The sequence below is a fragment of the Elephantulus edwardii genome, unplaced genomic scaffold (assembly GCF_000299155.1).
Source record: "Elephantulus edwardii isolate Elephantulus edwardi_28Jun2011 unplaced genomic scaffold, EleEdw1.0 scaffold00073, whole genome shotgun sequence".
NCBI classification, from domain to species: domain Eukaryota; kingdom Metazoa; phylum Chordata; class Mammalia; order Macroscelidea; family Macroscelididae; genus Elephantulus; species Elephantulus edwardii.
Genome location: NW_006399823.1, coordinates 12,339,968 through 12,361,513, shown reverse-complemented (window position 1 = coordinate 12,361,513; position 21,546 = coordinate 12,339,968). Strand labels below are relative to the sequence as shown.

Sequence of the window (21,546 nt, the reverse complement as noted above, 5' to 3'; positions counted from 1 at the left end):
TGAACTTCACTCTGATTTCTTCATTTATTTTCTACTTCTGTGGGGTCTAATTTGCAGGATAGTACTTACATTGATTTTAAGTTTACATGACTGTTTGTACAATGTGTTTCTATGTGTGTTGTGTTCATGAATAGATCTTTTCAAAACTGTATTCCTTGTTTTAGAGTATCTTCCCCCCTTTATGCTTTAAAATTTTCTGTTTTTCTTAACTATTGTGTTTTTGATTCTTTTGTAATCTTTATTCATTTGTTCTGTTATTCAGAGTTCTTGAGGGCCTAATCTTGCTGTTTGTTGTGTCTCTTGATTCTTGCTTGTTTGGGTTGTGTCTTCCTTTGTTCTGTGTTTCAGATGGCGAACTCTTTATCTTTAAAGGACATGACCTCTTGGCTCTTCCAGAAAGATGTTACCAGGCACCCTGGTTTATCTGTATTTGGTGTGAATTTATTGTACTGACATTTCCTGGACAACGTATTTAGAATAAACTAGAACTCCAAAACAACATTAGAGATACTCAGAGACTCAGTGATTTTTTTTTTAAATATTTTTGGGGGGAGTAGTTCGCTGAGGGTAGAGATTTTGCTTTCTCTCATGATAAGCCATCTTCTCCCTTTCTTCCTGGTTTCAAAGTTTATTTTCTTTCCCCTCACCCCACCCCATTTCAGTTTTTCACTGGTTTTTGCTGTATGAAAAATAGAGATTCCGACTCTTGGCCTTTCTAAGGGTTTCTGCCTGTCTTTCAGAATCATTAAAATTAAGATGTCTACCAAATGTAGGTGCTTTGGTGAGTACAGGTAATCAGAATTAATTGTTGTGCCAGAGTAACAGGTGTAGGACGGGACATATCACTATAGAGCCAGGATCTAGCTCACATGGCCACACAGCTCTTATTGCCCGGTTGGAAAATTTCAGTCCTCACTTTGGTTTGGGTGTTAGGTAGTTTCTCTAACATTCTTGTCAAACTCTCTTAGACATTTAAAAAGATGTTTTGTATTTTATCTAGCAATTCTAAGTGCTCAGAGTGTGAAAGCTTTCAGGTTATCTCTGCCATACTGTCAGAACATTTAGCTTTCATTTAGGCTCTTTGTCTAGACCCTTCCATTCATGTGAAAATAGAACATTAGAAAGAGAGCATGAGGAGGTGGTAAGAATGGAGAGAAATGGAGAAAGCAGACAGATACAGGGTGATGGAAATACAGAGGAGGAAAGATTGAGAGAAAAGTCAGTTGGACATGAGAATGTCACATGTGTCAGTGCAGAGGGGCACAGAGAGACACCAACACATTGACTTGACAGGGAGGCACCCGTCCCGCCCAATAAACCTCATGAAGATCATATTTCAGACATCAGACAGGGCCAGTCAGGAGGGGGAAATAGAAAATAGAAATCAGTTCTGAATGTGTTAGAAGGTTTATAGGGAATACATTTTAAATCAGTGAGAGTACAAAAGATTGGCTGTAGAGTCATTTAGAATTAAAGTCTTAGGAGTTTGCTGCCACAGTAACAGCAGCCGTGGTTGTTATAAATAGGGATGCTGGTCTGCTGCTGGGACTGGGACTTGGCCTAGAGCAGCGGAAGGAGCAGGCTCTACTGGGTCAAGCTCAAGATCTTGATCTCATTGGCAGCAGTGAATGGAGCTCATCACTGAATTTTAGTTAGGGCAGTTGTAACTAAAAAAATAAAAGTAAGCCAATCCGAATATAATTAACAGGCCTTATTTGTTGATTTTATTGTTGTTTCACAGTTTGTCACCAGATTTGGGAATCTGACTAAAATGGAAACTTTGACCATATCCGTTATTTATCTAAAGGCAAGAAACTCATCTAATGCTATGCCCTTGAGATTGTCAGCTAACCATGATGGACCTATAAATGACAGTTGACTTTCTCCTGTTAAATTACCAGATGTTGAAGGACTCACAGGATCCCTATTGATACTGACTAGACCTGGCAGTACCACCCAGACCTTTTAGATGAATTCTTGGAAGGTGGTCAGTTTGGGGCCTGGCACTGCAGAGCAAGGAGCAGTGAGGTGGGATGTGTAGGCTTTGTACATACTGGTGTCTTTCTGTGTCTTGACTATACCCAGCAGCCCTAATGGTGCAGTGGTTAAGCACTTGATGGTGACTGAAAGCTGGAGGGTTTGAACTTACCAGCTGCTCCGTGGGCGAAAGATGAACCCACTTGCCATCCATTTCCGGGCTATAAATCTCAACAAGAGGAGATTTCCTGTCTTTTTCTTGCAGTGTAACTGATGGATTTAAACTGCTTAATATTTGGTTAGCACAGTGTACCACACATTTTTGAGGCTGAACCTATATGGTCACTGTGAATCAGAAAGACTTGATGACAATGGTTTTACTAGGTTTGGGATGTGTGTTTTGTTTTTTATTTTCCCCTACTAAGTCCATCTCATTCTAAATTTTGTTGTTGTTTTCTGTTTTCCTCTTTGCTAGTAACTTTTCCAGCTACTCGGACCCAATTTGCTAGACCATTAGTAATAGATGAGGGATGCTGCTTCTCTCTTAGGCATGATTTGATCACCAAGATCCTTTGTAACACTGGAAGTAAAATTGATGCTTGTTTAAAAACTGAGATGAGCAATTGTGGATCCCTTCTGTTATAGCATCTGTGGAAAAGAAAAATTATATGACCTGGCCATTAAAAATATAGTACTAAATTAGACATGGTGGCCTAGTGTTAAGAAGATGCACTGCAATCCCAAAGACATGCGGTTCGAATCCACCAACTGTTCTGTGGGAGAAGAATTTACTGCTGCACAATTTGCTAATTTACTACCTCTGAAAACCCACTGGAGGTTCAGCTTTGGGTCGGTTCTGACTTGACACACAACTAAACTAAACTGGTTAGCAGGCATACTCTGATCTACTCATGCCTTATGCTTACCTGCAACATGGGTAATACAATGGGATAATTTTTTTACCACCTAGAAGTAGCTGTAAGCTGAGTGATTTGAATTATTACTTTTCTATTAATATTTGTATTTTATTATCTTAAGGATGACTTTGTGGTAAGGAGTTGTGCTGCCAACCCAAAGGCACATGGTTCAAATATACTAGCTGCTCCACTGGAGAAGGATGTACCATCTTCTTTGCAAATAACTGCTTCTGAAAACCCACTGGAGGATCAGCTATGAGTCACTTTCAGCTCAACAGTACATAGCAGCAACATATCTATCTTAATATGTTAAGATAATCGGATTTTGCTGAGAGCCAGAAAATTATTAAAGATTGACATTAACTCTTAAGGTTTCCCTGACATTCTTAAACTACCTTTCCTGCTTAGAACATGGTTATCTCAAGGCTAGTTTCTAGCTCATAACTCTGCCATTCTTTAATAAATAGAAGACTACATTAGGAATATGAAATAATGGCGTTTTGAAGTTAATTTCTTCATTTATCATGATGCTGCCACTCGGCCCAGTGATGAGAATCTTTGTTTTCTTGATGTTGAGCTTCAACCCATATTGAAGGCTGCAGTCCTTGACCTTCTGCAGTAAGTGTTTCAGGTCTGCCTCAGTTTCAGCAAGCAGGGTTGTGTCATCTGCCTAATGTAGATTGTTGATGAGTCTACCTCCAATCTTGATGCCAAACTTTTCCTCATAAACCCCAACCTCCTGGATAATCTGTTCTGCATACTGGTTGTAAAGGTATGGAGATAGGACACATTCCTGGCATACACCCTTCCCTGTTTTGAACCATGTAGTATTTTCTTGCTCTGTTCTGACGACTGCCTCCTGATCCAAATAAAGGTTTCACATTAGCACGATCAACAAAAAGGCACAAACTGTGGAGTGGAAAACCAATGTTATCTGCAAATTTTCACCCATATCACAATGTTGTTGTTGTTGTTTTTTGCTGTCATGTAAGTGCAGACACATAGGTGACCCTCCAGTAGGTTTTCAGAGGCAGTAAATTGCATGGGAGCAGACTGTCCATCTTTCTGCTGTGAAGCAACTGGTGGATTAGAACTGTGTAATCAAAACCCAAAGGCATGCAGTTCTAAAACCCAAAGGTGTGCAGTTCTAATCTACCAGTGCCCATTTCATCCTGGGAAACTCTCAGGGTCAGCTCTGAGGGGGTTCCAGCTCAAATGCATTGAACTTTATAGATAATCAATTTAATTTTAAGCTCATTTTCCTTTAGTTCAGAAGCTTTACTGAGTTGAACAGAGACCACCGTGCACTTTTTGAACGATGTCCCAGCTCTTGGTTACGTGTTCTGGCTGTCTTTTTTCCTGTCTCTGCAGTGCAGGAATTCTTTTCTTCATGCCTAAAGCAGCTATTTTGTCATGCTTTAACTCAAAGCATTGAATGATCCAGCAAGGTTCTTTTGATTGGCTTCTGAGAACAGTGAACAGTGCCTTTCCCATTTTCTCTTCTCCAGAAAGCCAAAATCCCCTTGCCAGGGCATACATGCCTTACGTATGGTGATAGCCATATTTCTTTTTGAGATCTGAGATTACTTGCTTCAGCTTCAATCAGAGGAAGCACCTGGCCGTTTTAGGCTTTTGTTTAAATGTCAGCACCCACACTTCATGTTATACTCTGCCTTTTTGCATATTTCAGTTAGTTTAGATAAGCCAAGGTTGTGCCCGCACTGGCCTTCACATTAAGGGAACTCAGAGAAATCAGTTCCTTCAGAATTGTCTCGTACAAAGGAAGCTGTCGGTTAGCCTTTGGCATAGCATTTATTTCTCTACATTGTGGAATGTGAGTCTCTGTTATGATTGGAGAGATATGAAAACCAGCATCATGTTAAATGTTTCTCTCTAACCACTGTTCCAGGAATGCTCATAAAAATGTGTTCTCTAAAGCTCATAGAGGGAGCTGTGGTAGCTTAGTGGTAAGGAGCTGCCAATCCAAAGGCAGGGAGTTTGACTCTACCAGCTACTCTGGGAGAAGTGTGGGCAGTCTCCTCCCATGAGATTTGCTGCCTCTGAAAACCTGCTGGAGGGCCAGCTGTGAGTCAGGTCGGTACATAGCAACACCAAAACGAATAGAAATCCACGTGTGCTTCCAAATAAAATCAGCCAGTGAGCTTGGAACTCTCCCTCAGCAGCACAGCCTTGCTTCCAGAAGCAGAGAATGCCTTCATTTTTCCCATTGTGTGAAAACCTGGACTTAGAATTTAAAATTTATAGTCTGAGGAGACTTGGAAAAAGGTGATTGGTTTGGGGAACTCAGCATCAAAGTGTTCATTTTCTCTCATGTGTCAGCCTCCACTTCTCTGAGGCCTGAAGCATGAACCCTCCTAGGGCAGTCAGGACCGGAGCATGTTCTGCCCTGGTGAGGATACTGGGAAGCTCTAGACTCTAATTCTAGCAGAAAACTGGTGTCCTGGCTGTAGGACTGTCATCACCTAGGCCTCTGAGCTTCCTCTGCCTCCTTTTTGAATATTGTGATGACTCTGATCTCTAAGGCTTCTCTTGATTAGTTCTGCTCTATGGGACTCTGGGTTAAAATGGCCAGTCTTTCACCCATACAGGGTTCACCTGTGAGATGATTCATATGTGATTAAACACAAGATATAGTAACCTGTTCTTCACATTATACTTGGTGCCTATCTTTCATAGGAAGAATCTGAAACACCATTCCTTCTTGCTTTCTCCACGGAAGAGCAAGCACTAAATTTCCCCTCTCAGCCCTGTCCCACAGCTGCAGTGCTGCCTGGCAGCAGGGGGGCTCAGGTGTGGAGTAAAAGGCTCAGATAAGAGGATGTGGAGACAAAGTGATGCTGTTGGAATCATGAAGGCGCCTCTTTTTAGTCTTGTAAAAAATTCTTCCCGGTCATGGATGTGCTGGCGGTGAGCCTAACATTGGCCAAAGTCTCCCTTGACAGCAGGGGAATGAACGCACAGCGGTAGCCAAGAGAACGTATAGCTTCACCTACCTGCTAGCACCAGCATGTACTGGAGAAATAGTTTGTTTACCTGTTCCCTAATAAGGGAGCAGAACCACTTTTCACAAATTGTTTTTAATAAAATTTTTAAATTACTAAAGAAGGGAGCTTTGGTGGTCTACTGGTAAGGAGTTAACACTGCCCACTCAAAGGCACAGAGTTTGAATCCACGAGCTGCTGTGCAGGAGAAGATGAGCAGTCTCCTTTCAGGTGATTTACAGCCTCTGAAAACCTACTGGAGGCTCAGCTATGAGTTGATTCTGACTAAATGTCACACAGCAGCAAACCAGCAGATAAATTGTTTAATGCAGAAAACCTAGGGAAAAAAAGAAGAGTGGAAATGGCTTCATCACGTTATTCAAAGGTAATTTGAAGTTCATAGTTGATGCAAAAGGTTAATTAAGTAACTCACTAGTGACTTCATGGTTGGTATTCAGAAGACAGGTGTGATAAAAATGGCTTCTGAAAGGCCATTGAAAATCCCTAGTGCTACTATTCTGCACACATGAGATTTTTCCTTTTACAGGGGATTAACTCAACTAACAACTACTGCTCCCCCCAAATATTGGTATATATTCACTTAACATATTTCCTCTACAGACATACTTCTCCCCAAAATATTATGCCACATTCTTCTCTTAATGACATGTACTCATTTCTGTCAAGTCAGAACTGACTCATGGATGAGTCTTCGGTGGATTTGCAGAGGCTGTAAATCTCACGGGTGGAGATTACTCACGGTAGTATGGTATTTGAACATTTAGATCTGCTATTATTTACAGGAATGCTCTGTTTAGAGTTTTCATAACTTGCATGTATTGTAGTAAAAAGCATAATTTGGCAGTGGTGGGGTTTGTGTGTTATCACGCCGAATGCTAATCTCCAGATATTTTGCAGCTGTTTTCCAGAACTTTACAATAGGATCTCAACTTTCTGAGACACTGTTATTAGGCAGTAATTTTTATGGGAGGCACATCTGTAAGCCTTTTATGTTGCTTTTAGTTGCTGGTGTGTTGGAACCACTGACCCTTTGATTAGCAACCAAAGGTTTAACAATTATACCACTAACCCAAAACTAAAACCGAGCCTGTGTGGAGTTGGTTATGTTTCCTGGTGACCCTACAGAGCACAGCAGAACTGTCCTGCAGGGCTGCCACATAGATTACTATGTCTGTTTCCTTAGGAGTGGCTGATGGGTTCTACTCTGCCATTCCGTTAGGAGCCAGATAAACCAGTGTCAATGAATACTCATTATTAGGTGATCAGGACTGCTACAGAGAATGGTAGTCCTGCATTGTTTAGGTTATGATAAAGGAAAGCTTTACATTTTATGCTTTTGATGTTGCATAAACTCCTACCAGTTTCAAGAGTAAATTGAATCTCAAAGAAAATTAGTCTAATAGATGAGTCAGAATTGACAGGGAAGAAGGCCGATTTTAAGGGGGACCTGTGGTCATCCCATTGAAGATTGATTTCTTGGTGTTGCTCCAGGCAGTTACGTTATGTGTTTCATTTATGGAAACCACCGGTTTAAGTTTTTAAGATGAACAGCATTCATCAGGGATAGTATTACACACTTGCTCTTCTGCTTTTCGTATGCATAAATCTCCAAAAAAGAGCTTAGCATATTTAACTTGCCAGCTAGCACGTTCTGCCTCCTTCCCTCATACCACTCTGTCCCCCACTCTCACTCCCATTACTGTTGAATGGAAGCCAGATAATAGCTGACTCTGGCAGATTTTCAGAAGCTGTAAATCACGCAGGAGGAGATTGCCTGTCTTTCACCTGAGAGCCTCTGGGAATCTGAACTGCGTGCCTATGGGTTGGCAGAGCAACTTCTTACCTGCCAGACCACCAGAGCTCCCAATTTGCTATTTAGTTAACCTGTGTGTAATAGGATGCCAATTCAGCAGAAAAAAGCCTTTATAAAGAATAATTTTCACTACTTAGCTCCCCCCACCCCAATCAGAACTCCTTATTCCCTATAGTTGTGAAATGCTATACTTTTACATAGTTCCCAGAGTAGGAAACTTCAGGTACTTGGAGCAGCAGCATTTGTTTGCCATTAAATGGGCATTTCTTTAAGCAAGAACCAAGTGAGAGGTCAGAAGCCCATTGGTAAATATAGGAATAATAGCCCAACATCAGTGCTTTGCTGAGGATGCATCTACTTGGATAACTTATAGCGTATTTATTGCCAGCAATATACAGATGCCCTTGGTTGATTTTTCTTTCTTTTTATCTTTGATTTGATTAGCAGCTAATGCAAGGAGAAAGACCATCTGCTTTAGTGGTCTTGACTAGGGTTCTTTCAAAATGTATTGAAATAATTGAACCCAAAGTAATTAAAAAAAATTATTTTACTGGTTTTCATATAATAATACTTTTACAGTATGTTTAATTCATAAACATTGTTTTATACAGTCTTTTGTTTACATTGTATTTCATACAATCATGTATATACATTTTATTTTACATTTTAAAAAATATTTGTTTATTTACAGATCGAGAGGACCTTTCTGGCATCTAATAATTTTAGTCTCTTCCGTCCTCCAACTTAATTTTTCTATTTTGCTTAGTTGTTCTTTCCCCTTGGAATCTATTTCTTTTTCTTTAAACCTGAAAAACTCTTATGTAATGGATTTCCAAGCTGTTTATATAAAACTTTACAAGACTGTAGCCTTGGAAGATTGTTTTGAGGTGGGTATCACAAAGCCAAGTGACCGTGAGCGCTAAACCCCGAATCCAGTGCCATCACGTTGACATTCACAGTGACCCCCGGAGTTAGAGTAGAACAGCCCATAGTGTTTCCGAGGCTGTGTGAGTCTCTGTGGAAGCACATTGCTTCATCTTTTTCCTCCTGTAAGAGTGGCTGGTGGGTTTAAACTGCTTACGTTTTTGTTAGTAGCTAAATTCTTTAATACACCACCAGGGGTGGGAACCAATCTTATTTTTGAAATAAAATTTTTATTTTACACTGGTTTCCTTACAAAGCTCATATACATTGATCTTTCCCATTTCCTTTATGCACCCCTCCCTCTACCTATCACATTGTGCAAACCTATGATTACCCCTCTTCCCATCATCACCTCCCTGTTCCTACCATCGCCCCCTTGGATCCTCATATGTGTTGTACAGTTATCTATTTCTACAATAATGATTTTAGTATTTGTCCTTAGGGACCTGAGTTATTTCAGTTAGCATAATGTTCTCCCAAGTTATGTAGTAATTTTAAAAATTAGTATTCCTGCATGCCTATATATAAATGTCCTTGGGTCAGAACTAACTCATAGCTGACCCTCCAGCAGGTTTTCAGACTCTTTAAATCACTGAGGAGGAGAGTGACCATTTTTGTCCCAAAGATCAGCTGGTGGATTCAGACCTTGGGTCTTTGGGTTGATAGCACAGCTCCTTAGCCAGCAGACCACCATGGCTACCTTCTGTGGGAACTAGGAAGCCACAGAAGTGAGAGGAGGATGCTGTGTGTCTGAATAGGAGAACTGGAGACATCTCACGGATTCAGTGATGTCTTTCCTGGCTACAGGTGATTGTGACCATTTGAGATGGTGTCTCATGTTACCACATGATCTAGAAAACTGGGTTGTAACATTCATTTTTTTAAAAAAGAATATGTTTTTAAAGTGTCCTAATTTCTGCATGGGAAGCTCTTGTGATCTAGCAGGTAGGCAGTTGGTTACCCTGCTGTCTCAGAGGTGGCACCTCTCTGGTAATACCAGTTCACCAGCTGCTCTAAGGAAGAAGGTAGACAATCTCTTCCCCTGTGATAGACGCCTCTGAAAATTTGCTAGAAAATCAGCTGTGAATCTGTTCCGACTCAGGGCAAGGAGGAGTTTGAGTGAATTTCAAGATAGTGGTGTAAATTTTAAAAAATAATAAAAAATGTATATGCTTCAAATAAGACATATGTGTGGCTTCGGTTGGGCCCAGAGACTGTCCCCACCCCACCCCCAGCCTTTATTCTAAGGACTAAATTTTGTTGTTTTAGAAAATAACAGTCTTAATTAAGCATATTATTGGGCTGTGATTCTGGACCAATAGCTGAGATACCTTATCTTATTAATCACATTTGACAAGAAAGTACCATTTACTTATATGTCTAATATAACTCTTAAATATGTGTTAAAATTCTATCCTGCTATTTATTTTCTTGCGTGCAAAGCATACTCTCTCAGAATAAAGAGAGTTTTAGGTTAACAGATGTCCAAGAGAGTGTCCTCATTTTTAAAATCTAATTTTAAGATTTCTACATAGCAGTAGGGAGCTCTGGTGGCCTAGCCTTAAGGATTTGCCTTAACAAGGCACGTGATTGGAATCCACCAGCTGCTCCTTGGAAAATGGGCAGTTTCTTCCTTTCAGTTTCTTTCTTTATAGCATGTGAAAATCTGCTGGGGAGTCCACTAAGAGCCTGTTCCGACTAGGCAGGACACAGTACCACCACCACATGGCAGTAGTTTTAATTGAGGTGTTAATTCAGTAGCTGTAAGATTTCTAAGTCCTTGAATGTATTAGCAATTTCTGGCTATAAAATTGTAAAATTAGTCTCTCTTTGGTTATCAGATGGTTATTTATGTTTATATTTTCATTTTTTTCAGATTTGAACATGGAATTCAATCCTTCAGACCATCCTCGGGCCAGCACAATATTCCTCAGTAAATCTCAGACGGACGGTAAGTTACCAATTTATTTATATTTTGTAAAGAAAATTTTAAAAGACTAATAATGTTGATACTTGTCTAAAGTCTTGATTTTCCAACTCATTTTGATTTTTAAAGGAAAAATAGAATGCTCTTTACCACTCCCATGCCCCCTGCATATTGTTTGACCATCACTCCTTGAGGTTTGTTTGTAGTAAGTTAAAGTTTTTAAACCCCCTGTTAGAAGCCATTACTCTTATTGTCTGTCAGTTGGAGTGCTTCTGTGTACATTTTATAACTGGAGTTTCTACTCTGAGAATCAGAAACATTCCTTTAACAGTTGAAATTTGCACACATCTCAGAACATCAGAAGTAAGTATTTGATTGGACTGTATGTAAAAGAAAGCAAAACCTAATCCTTAAAAGAAAGCACCATTAACTACTTGTATTGTGTCATTTGAAAATCAAATTGAACCAGCCCACTTGGGGAAGACTTTTTGTTTGGTTTTTCTGTTCACATGCTGTATGATCTGAGTATTCTTACAGACCCTGTGATCTTTTAATTCATCCATAGTGTAGGGTAGGATTTTCTCCCACCCCCTGTCCCCGGGATTTTTTCTGTCTTTTCAGCTTCTGGTTTATCTGACAGTCTCCAGGCCTTTGGCTTCAAAAGAGAAGATACATAAACACAATACAGTGAATACAAATCTTAGTTGGGTTCTTGTAGAACCATATATTATAGTAATCAGGATGTTAAAATTCTTCATGAGTTCATCTTGACTAGACATAGTCAGACATATTTAAGAAATTAAATTCATTTAGATAAGAATTGTTAACTCTTTAGTAATGGTTTGGTAACAGTTTTGGCATGTTGTAATAGCTGTTGTTAGGTGACGTTGAATATATAACTCACAGTGACCTATGAGGAATGTGGTCATCCTTTGTCCTACCCTGAGCCATCCTCATCATTTCTGACACTTTTGATTCTGTTGCTATGGTCCCTGTGTCAATCCGTATCATTGAGGATCTTCCCCTTTGACCAGTTCTGTGATCTGTGAGTAGATTGACTTGATTTGAAAAATAATTGACACAGTGATGAAAAATAAGTGTGTTCTTAAGTGGAAAAATGTGAATGAAATTTTCAATGTATTAGTGTTTGGATAACTTTGTGGATAATAGTCAACTTTAATTTGTTCCCTAGAATATGACAATTTCATTCAGTCCCCACCTGCCTGCCTGTAAGTCATTTTTTATATCAGTTAGCCATGTGATACACTTTCTCTCTCTTACGTATCACATGAAGCTAGAGCAGATTTCACAGATTAAATGGACATTGCCTTTTATACTGCCAAATCAGCAGGTGCCAGCCACTAATTCAGAAGCCTGCACAGCCATCATTTTGACCTGCTGGCTACTCCTCTTTGGAGTTAATTTGCTTAAACAAGTCACAGAATTCACAGAGAGTGCTACATGATTACAAATTTATGATAGCAAAAGGGTACAAAACTGGGTCCTCATGAGGAAGAGACATATAAGAAGTCTAGGAGGATTTGCAGTGAGATTGTTCCAGGTCTCTGAAAAGGGTACCTCTCTTCCCTTGGCCAGTGAGAGAGCGCTTCAGATTGAGTCTAGAATATAAACCATATTTACTGTTTCCAGTTGATACTGACCTCTTAGTTGAATGTTTTCTGATCTGGCCAGCTCCCATTCACCTGCCCAGATCCTCAGGTGTGACCTACAGTTCTCTGACAAGACAGGCACCTTAGTTACCCCAAAGGTTTTGTCTGAGGATCCAGGGACAGAGGCCAACTTACTGTGGATGAAGGTAAAGTCTTTACAATTGAGTCCAAAAGAGCACCCTCCGCACCCCGGCCCCAGCCCAAACTTAGAGAACGGGTAAGATATTAGGTGGGAAGGAAAGTGGTATTGCAGACACTCTATGGTAGTGTCGTGGAAAGAAGTGATAAGATAAATTCAGAGTACAGAAACCAACATCGCTTAGATAATAACCGTGGCTGGCTAGCAGTCATAACAAGATTCTTATGGACTTGTAATAGCACTTGGAAGTACATGATATGTATCTTGAATGTTGGGGTGAAAGAAACTGACATAGGAGAGGAGTTGCTCTAGAAATAGCTTAGGGAAGCATATTTCACCTGTCAACTTTGCTCTATATCTCATTTCTTCTTTTTTTCCCCCCTCACTTCTTTCCAGAAACATCAGAGTACCAGCCACTTTTACTTTTTTTTTTCTTTGTTTGAATATTGGATCTTTCTATTCCACATGTAGACATATTTGAATCTTTCAGATTAAAACCAGAGAAGGAAAAATAATTAAGTCTTTACTGCCACTACTGCTGTGCTTAGTGATAGTTTCTATGCCATCTTTCCACTGAATTTTTAGCCTGCTATAGTTTTCTTTCTTTCATTTGTCATTTCATTTGTTTTTCTTTCATTTGTCATCTTATCTTTTTTTCCTGCCCAAAATTCCTCATGGCTTCCTACCAGCCATATGTCTAGCTAGACTTTCCTTTTCAGTGTTCAGATATATATGTATATGTGTGTCTGTGTGTGTGTGTGTGTATGTATATCTCTCTCTCTGTGTGTGTATATATATATATATAGAGAGAGAGAGAGAGAGAGAGAGTGTGTGTGAGAGTGTGAGTTATCTTTTAGGCATATATACAATGAAGGCCTGTGGTTCCTCTAGTGCAGTATGTCTAAACTAGTACTTAGTAGCACTAATGAGACTTGACAAACTCACCAGATCAAGACATCGGGAGGACAACCACCTGGCCAACTGACTGGAAGAGATCTATATTTATTCCCATTCCAAAAAAAGGTGACCTGATAAGTGTGGAAATTATCGAATAGTATCACCAATATCACATGCAAGCAAGATCCTGTTGAAGATTATCCAAAAACAACTGGAACAATAATTCATCAGAAAACTGCCAGAGGTGCAGGCTGGCTTTAGAAGAGGCTGTGGCATTAGAGACATCATAGTCCACGTTCGATGGATCTTGGCTGAAAACAGAGAGTACCAGAGGAATGTCTTTCTGTGTTTCATTGACTATGCAAAGGCATTTGACTGTGTGGATCACAAAAAATTGTGACTAACATTTAGCAGAATGAGAATCCCAGAACACTTAATTGTACTTGTGAGAAACCTATACTTGGACCCAGAAGCAGTAGTCAGAACAGAGCAGGGAAACATTGCATGATAGTGAATCAGGAAAGGTGTGCATCAGGGATGCATTCTGTCTTCCTACCTTTTCAGTCTATATGCAGACCAGGTTATTTGGGAGGACTTTATGAAGAGGAATGTGACATCAGGTTTGGAGGAAGACTTATCTATCAGATGGCACAATCCTGCTTGCTGAAATGGAAGAAGACATGAGGCATTTGCTGCAGAAGGTCAAGGGCAATAGTCTTCAATATGGATTGAGGCTCAACATCAAGAAAACAAAGGTTCTCACCAGTGGGCTATTTGGTAGCTTCATGATGGGCAGAGAAGAGATTGAGATTGTTAACAACTTGAGCTTGTTTGGTTCCACAATCAGCACTTTTGGTACCAACAGTCAGGAAATCAGAAGACAGATTGCATTGAGAAAGTCTGCTGTCAGGGACCTCTCTAGAGTGCTGAAGAGCAATGATGTCAGTCTGAAGACTTAAGTGTGCACCGACATAGGCTATGTTCTTCACAGTTACTTGCTATGCATGAGAGAGCTGGACAATAACTAAGGATGATAGAAGTGTCAATGCCTTTGAGTTGTGGTGCTGGAGAGGAGTCTTAAACATACCATGGACTACCAAGAGAGCAAACAAGTCTGTCCCGAAGACGGTGAAACCAAGTTGCTCCCTGGAGGCAGGGATTTTGAAGCTCAACATGTATGCAGAGCAGATTATCCGAGAGGCTGGGCTCTATGAGGAGAATTGTGGCATCAGGATTGGTGGAAGATCTATTAACAATCTGCGTTATGCAGATGACACAACCCTGCTTGCTGAAACTGAGGAGGAGCTCATGCACTTGCTGCGAAGGGTCAAGGACTGAGGCTCAATGTCAAGAAGACAAAGATTCTCGCCACTGGACCAATTAGCAGCGTCAGGATGGATGACGAAGAGATTGAGAGTGTTCACAGCTTCAGTTTGCTCGGCTCCACAGTCAACACTCTTGGCACCAGCAGTCAGGAAATCAAAAAGCGTATCATGATGGGAAAGTCTGCTGTTAGGGACCTCTCAAAGGTACTCAGGAGCAACAGTGTCTCTCTGGAGACTAAGGTGCGCCTGATACAGGCCATAGTATTTGCAATCGCTTGTTATGCATCAGAGAGTTGGACTATGACTAGGGAGGACAGAAGGAGAGTGGATGCTTTTGAGCTGTGGTGCTGGAGAAGGGTACTGAATGTACCATGGACTGCCAGGAAAACAAACAGATTCATCTTGGAGAGGATTAAACCAAGCTACTCCTTGGAGGCAAGGATTCTGGGGCTTCGTCTGACATACTTTGGATGTGTTGCCAGGAGGGACGGGTCCTTGGAGAGGGACATCATGCTTGGGAGGGTGGAGGGACGGCGCAGGAGGGGAAGACCCTCTATGAGATGGATTGATTCGGTGACTGGGGTAATCGGGATGGGTGTGTCAGAGATGGTGCGGTTGGCGCAGGATAGAGCAGGGTTTAGAGCTGTTGTGCATAGGGTCGCTATGAGTCGGAAACGACTCGATGGCACATAACAACAATCTTAAATACTCTGGCCACATGGCCAGGAAAGATCAGTCTTTGCAGAAGGACATCATGCATGGAAGAGTGAAGGGACAGTGCAGTGAGGAAGACCCAGGATGAGATGGGTTGACTCATTGAAGAAATGGGATTAGATCTGTCGGAGACAATGAGATTGACTCGGCATAGGGAAGAGTTCACAGCTAATGTACATTAGGTTGCTGTGAGTTACAGGCAACTCGATGGCACGTAACAGCAGCAGCAACAGCAGCACAAATGTACTTCCTGTATTTCCTAGCTCTCCCAGTTTCTTATACTAGGGAAGGCTTTGAATTTTTCTCTTCCCTATTCTCATTTCTCCTATCAAGTCATGAGCCTGAAGCAAGGTGTGCACACCACTTCCCAGCTCCATGTTTTCTGACATCATTGGAACGAGCTTGAAATAGCTGCAGTGAGAGTATTTGTAACGTTGGACAGTGAATGAGGAAGACCATAGAATGAAAGGAAGACCTTTGAGTTGTGATATTAAAGAGGATTGAATATACACCATGGACTGCCAAAATAATAAATAAAGCTGTCCTGGGGAAAAGTGCAGCAGGGTGCTCCTAAGGCATGAGTGATGAGAATTCATCTCACTTACTTCAAGCCTGTCATCAGGAGGGGCCAGACCTTGGAAAAGGACATCTAGCTTGGAAAAGTAGAGAATCAGTTGAAGGAGAGCAAGACCCCTAATGAAACAGATTGACATGGTGATTGCAACAGTGGGCAGAGATTGTGAAGATAATACAGGGTTGGGTAAGATTTTATTTGATCTGCTATATGAAAGGTTACTAGGAGTCAGAGTCAACTGGACAACATCTAAAAATAAAGCCTAGGTCAGGGCATTTTCCCCCCAGAGATTTGTGAAACTTCCACTAGCATACTTTTGCGTTAGAGGCAATCTAGAGTTTTTTCACTTTTTAGATATCTTTTGAATCTTATTTCTCTTTCCTATTCCCATTGCCACCACAATTTGAATTCTTAATTTCTCACGTGGATCACTGAAGCAGCCTCCCCGGACTGAAAGGCTCTCTTTTGACCACACCTCTCTCCAGCCCTGCCTCTGCTGGTGATGGGGCTCAATGTAAATCGGTTCTGGTAGTAACTTACTGCAAGTGTTCCTACCAACCACCAAGTTGCCTTCCAATTAAATTCTAAGCACTTTAGTGAACAAGGCACTTTGTGATCTTATCACTACCTACTTCCTTTTTTCTTTTTATACCACTGAATTATAGCCATAAATAGGTGGCATAAATGCTTAATCACTTGACAACTAACTGAAAGGTTGAGAGTTTCAAGTTCTACAAAGCCAGTTCAGAAGAAAAGTCTGCAGATCTACTTCCAAAAATCCTACCATTGAAAACTCTGTGGAACAAACTTCTCTTTGGTTCTGGTGGGCTCACTGTGAGCCAGAATGACTTAGTAATAATTTCTTTTTAAACTTTCCCCATACGGAATCTCTTCCACTTCCGTAAATTTGCCCCTTGACCTTCTGTTCCTTTGCATCTATCTGGATTTCCCCTTCTGTCTTCCTCGACTCTACATAATTCCTTGAGGCTCATTTCTGCTATCACTTCCTCTGTGGACAGTTTCCTTGACCCCTTGTTAGGTTCAGTGAGGCCTTTGTGAGCTCAAACAGTGTCTCAAATACGGCCTTTCTGAGAACCAGGTGGGAGTATTTAAAACTACCTCTCTTATTTGGTTGCTTGCTCCTAGAGGGAAGGAAACATGTAATTACCAAACTCCGTGTCCTCTGTCGCCTGCTTGATGCCTGGCACAGATTATGCACTCCGCTGGAATGAGTGAATGAAGGAAAACTGGACAAACCAGGACATCTTCTTGACTTAATTGTGATAGTTCTTCATTTGGATTTTTAAAAAAGTGCGCATACTCCTGAGAATGCTCAAGTCAGTTCAGAATTAGGTCTCATTCTCCACTTCCCTTTTTTAATTTGAAGAAATAATGTAATTTGTGACTATAAACTATGCAATACCTTTCAGATGGTTTGCATTTGACTCTTCTCAGCTCTCCTTAAGGTTCTGGTCCTCTTCCCGTAGTCTATGTGTTCATGGCTAGGGCACCTTTTGTGGTTGATGGTCATGAGTGAGGGCAGCTGCTGTTTGGTTCCAGGGTATATTCGTAATTTGTTCTGTTAAGATTAATAGCAGACCAGTTGCAAGAAGTGCAGGGTCATCAGCTTCCTAAATGTTTGATTTGCTGTATGATGATTTCCAACATCAACATTCATTCCTTTGTTCAGATCCTTCATTCCTCTATGTGTCTTGGACTTGGTGATTTGCTGAAAGCTCTCCCAGAGGCTCAGACCTGTCAGGGGAATGACTCACGGGACTGTAGGAATGCAGGAGGGTTTTTGCAGATACTGGTGAGCATTGTGGAGTGTCAGTTGCAATGTAACTGAAAAGTGAATTTCCAAAAAGAGAGCACTAACGTAAGGTCCCATAGGCTTATTATATAAGCCTCTCGTGGGGTGGGGCTTGTATCCTACTCTAATCCTCTCTCATTTATACAAGAAATGTTTCAGCACAAAATAAATAATAATTGACTAGGAAAGACATTTTGAATGATAAACCTTTGATACCGCAGACAAGGCCAAGTAGTTCTTTTGTCATTTCAGGTCTCTTAACAGTTTCAGAGGACACTCCCTCCAGTACTCCCTAGTGTGACAAGCAAGCCCACTAACATGGTTTTTCTCTGTCATCTGTTGCCAAGGTTTAATTTAAGGCATTATGTATCTTGACTGCTGAAATCCTTTATCAAATGGAACTTTTACCTCACAATTTAGAAAGAGATTGGAAATCTCCAACAATAAAGTGGAGTGATTGCATAATTATTGTTGTTAAGAGTTGTCAAGTTCATTATGACTCATAGTGATCCTGTGAACATTATATCTGAACGCTTTCCTATCCTGGAACATCCTTATCATCCTTGACACATTTGAGACCATTTCTGCAAACACGGTATCTATACTTCTCATTGAGGATCTACCTTTTCTTCGCTAACTCTGAACTTTTCCAAGCATGATGTCCCTCTCCAAGGAATAAACTCTCCTAAAACTATGTCCAGAGTATGAGACAAAGCTTTTTCATCCCTGCCTCCAAGGAGCTTTCTTCTAGACCTAACTCTTTGTTCTCTTGGAAGTCCATGGGATATTCAGCACTCTTCTTCAACACCACAACTAAAATACACCGATTCTTCGCCTGTCATCCTTATTCATTGTCCAGTTTTCAGATGCATAGCAGGTGATTATAAAATGTTGGATTGATGCATTGTAGTCTTTAAACTGGTATTATTGCTCCCTAGGACTTTGAAAAGATCCTTAACACCAGCCTTTTTCAGGGATGTACATCTCTTGATCTCCTGACCACTGATACCAAGAGTATCGAATTGTGAATCCAAGCAAGATGAAATAGTTGACAATTGCAGTGTTTTCTAAAGCTATCATAATGTTGTGTACTGGCGTAGTAGTGAGGATTTTTAGGGGTTTTTTGATGTTGAAATATAATCCATATTGAAAGCTGCAGTCATTGACCTTCTGAAGCAAGCACCTGAGGTTCTCTTCACCTTCATCAAGCAAGGTTGTGTCATCTGCATAATGCAGGTTGTTGATAAGTCTACCTCCAATCCTGATGGTGACACTCTTCTTCATAAAGTCTGCCTTTACTTATGATTTGCTCAGCCTACAGGTTGAATAGCTATGGGGGAAGGATACAGCCTAGATGTACAATTTCCTGATTTTGAGCCGTGCAGTGTTCCTTGCACTATTAAGACAATAGCTTCTTACTATAGGTATAGATTTTTATATAAGTACAATTAATTGTGAAATTTCCAATCCTTTCAATGTTAGTCATAGTTTGTTATGATCCACATAGTCAAATGACTTTGCATATTCAATAGAATAAAAATAGACCTTCTTCTGGTATTCTCTACTTTCAGTCAAGATTCATCTGACATAAACGACGATAATCCCTGTTACTGTGGCTTCTAATTAACCCAGCCTCAATTTCTGTCAGTTCTCTGTCAGTGTACTAAACATACCAGTCGGTTTCTTATGTTAGGGGAGTAATTTGTGTGTTGTTGTTTTAGATAGGAAAGGAGCTCTGGTGGCCTAGTGTCAAGAAGATGTATTGCAATCCCAAAGACATGCAGTTTGAGGCCACCAGCTGCTCTTCAGGAGAAGGATGGGCAGTCTCCTATTGTGCAGTTAACTGCACCTAAAAACCTGCCAGAAGGTCAGCTGTTGGTCAGTTCTGACTCTGTGGTACATAACAGCAGTATGTATATATTTGCTTGTTTATCATCTGTTCTCATGGTTAAAGCCTTGTTTGTCAGATGCTGTACTAAGGTGGTGCTCCCAGATTAAGACAGAGTAGCAAGATGGATTGGCCAGCCACTTCTGAGAAAAAAAAACCCTCAAAATGCCTATGCGCAGTAGAGCACAGTTATATGGACAGTTTTATCACAAACGAAAGAACCCTCAGTTTGGAAGATACTCATCAAAAATGAGGAAGAACAGCTGCAGACATCCACTAATAACTGGAACATGGCCTTGGAAAGGGATGTCATGCTAGGAAAGGTGGAAGATCAGAGAAACAGAGGAAAACTCCAATGAGATGAATTGACACAGTGACTGAAGCTATGAGCTCAAGTATGTCAGAGGTGATGAGGATGGTACAGGCTAGGATAGGTTCAGAGCCATTGTTCATAGGGTCACTATGAATTGTACTCAGCTTGATGGGACATAACAACAAGAAGTAATGTCAGAGATGCTAAGAATGGCAGTACAGGAGAAGGTCACCGAGTGACAATAGCTGAATGATAGGGAGCTCTGGTGGTTTAGTGGGTAAGAAGTTGCACTATCACCTCAAAGGCAGATGGTTTGAATCTACCAGTTACTACTCTGGGGAAAGATAGACAGACTCTTCTGTGCTAGTCATAGCCTCTGAAAACCCTCTGGAGGGTCAGCTGTGGATCTGTTATGACTCGACAGCCCAAGACAGAAACAGCTGAATTGACCTTATGTGTATTTTACTCAAACACAGAATAATTGTTTTCTGCAACATTAACTCATATTGTATTTCATTGAAGAATTTCATGATAAGAGAGCCACTAAAACAACAAAGGAAACCAGAAGCTCCTCACACATGAGGGATAGGTCCATTCACTTGAACCACTCTTGGTGTGTATGTTGTCATTTTTTGTTTGTAAAGGAGATTTGCAGTTGACCTTCCTTTTTCTTTACCCATTTTATTTTATTTTTACAGTGACACTGTGCTTCAGATGAAAGTTTGCACAGCAGCAAATTAGGTTCGCTTTTAGTAATGTTTATTTAAATTGTCATGTGCCATTGCTTGCAAATTTCTGTATGTCCGTATACTCTCTGTATGTTATGTCTTTCTGTTGTTTCCATTGGTCAAGCCTCTTTCCCTCCTTGCCTTCTCATCTTTGATTTTGGGAAAATGAAAGTGACCTGCAGGAGTATCTTCATTTCCATGTTGAAAGGATATTTTAGAGTGATAACCTTGGGGCTTCCTGTAATGGCTATTGATCCAGTAAAGGGACCCTTTCAGGAATTTATATTCTGTTCTACATGTTTCTCTTTTTTTTTTTTGGTCTGAGATCCACTGTTTCTTTGGCCAGAACAGTCAGTAATTATAGCTGGGCAATATCTAGTTCTTCTCAGTTTAGAAGAAGTTCGTATGTGCTGGTTAGTGCCATGCAATAATTTCTTCTTTGAGCCTTTGATTTCCCTCATTCTTTTCTACTTCATATGAGTGAGGCCAATATTCATATCTTAGATGACCCATTACAAACTTTGAAGACCTCACTAAACTGGGATATAGAACACTATCTTTATGTACTGTGTTATGCCAGCTCACTGAGTTGTCATGTGAAACTTTGCTCCTAAACCTCTTAACCTAGGAATCCAGTTCTGGAGGTGTTTGGTTCTGTCTGGAAAGATTCTGTATCCTTGCCTTCCACCTCTACCCCACACGTAGCCCCACCCACCATTTTGGGTGCTATTGTTGTTATGTGCCTTAGATTCAACTCCAACTCATAATGACTCTATCTATGCACACTAGCTCTGAACCCTGCTCTATCCTGAGTCAATCTCACTGTCTCTGACACACCTACCCCCATTATCTCAGTTACTGTGTTACTCCATCTCCTCCAGGGTCTTCCGCTCTTAAACTGTTC

The 21,546-nt window shown here is 40.7% G+C and overlaps 1 protein-coding gene across 2 annotated transcripts in view; it reads left to right on the top strand.

The window, feature by feature from the left end:
- Window positions 1-21,546, top strand: part of CCNY (cyclin Y) — a 303,704-nt gene that overhangs the window by 167,698 nt on the left and 114,460 nt on the right. The window contains exon 2 of one of the 2 annotated variants that reach the window (XM_006888915.1): window positions 10,531-10,605. The exons of the other annotated variant lie outside the window; for it this stretch is intronic. Within the exon in view, the coding sequence (XP_006888977.1) occupies window positions 10,531-10,605 (75 nt within the window). The remainder of the gene's footprint in view (window positions 1-10,530; window positions 10,606-21,546) is intronic. 2 annotated transcript variants of the gene reach the window in all.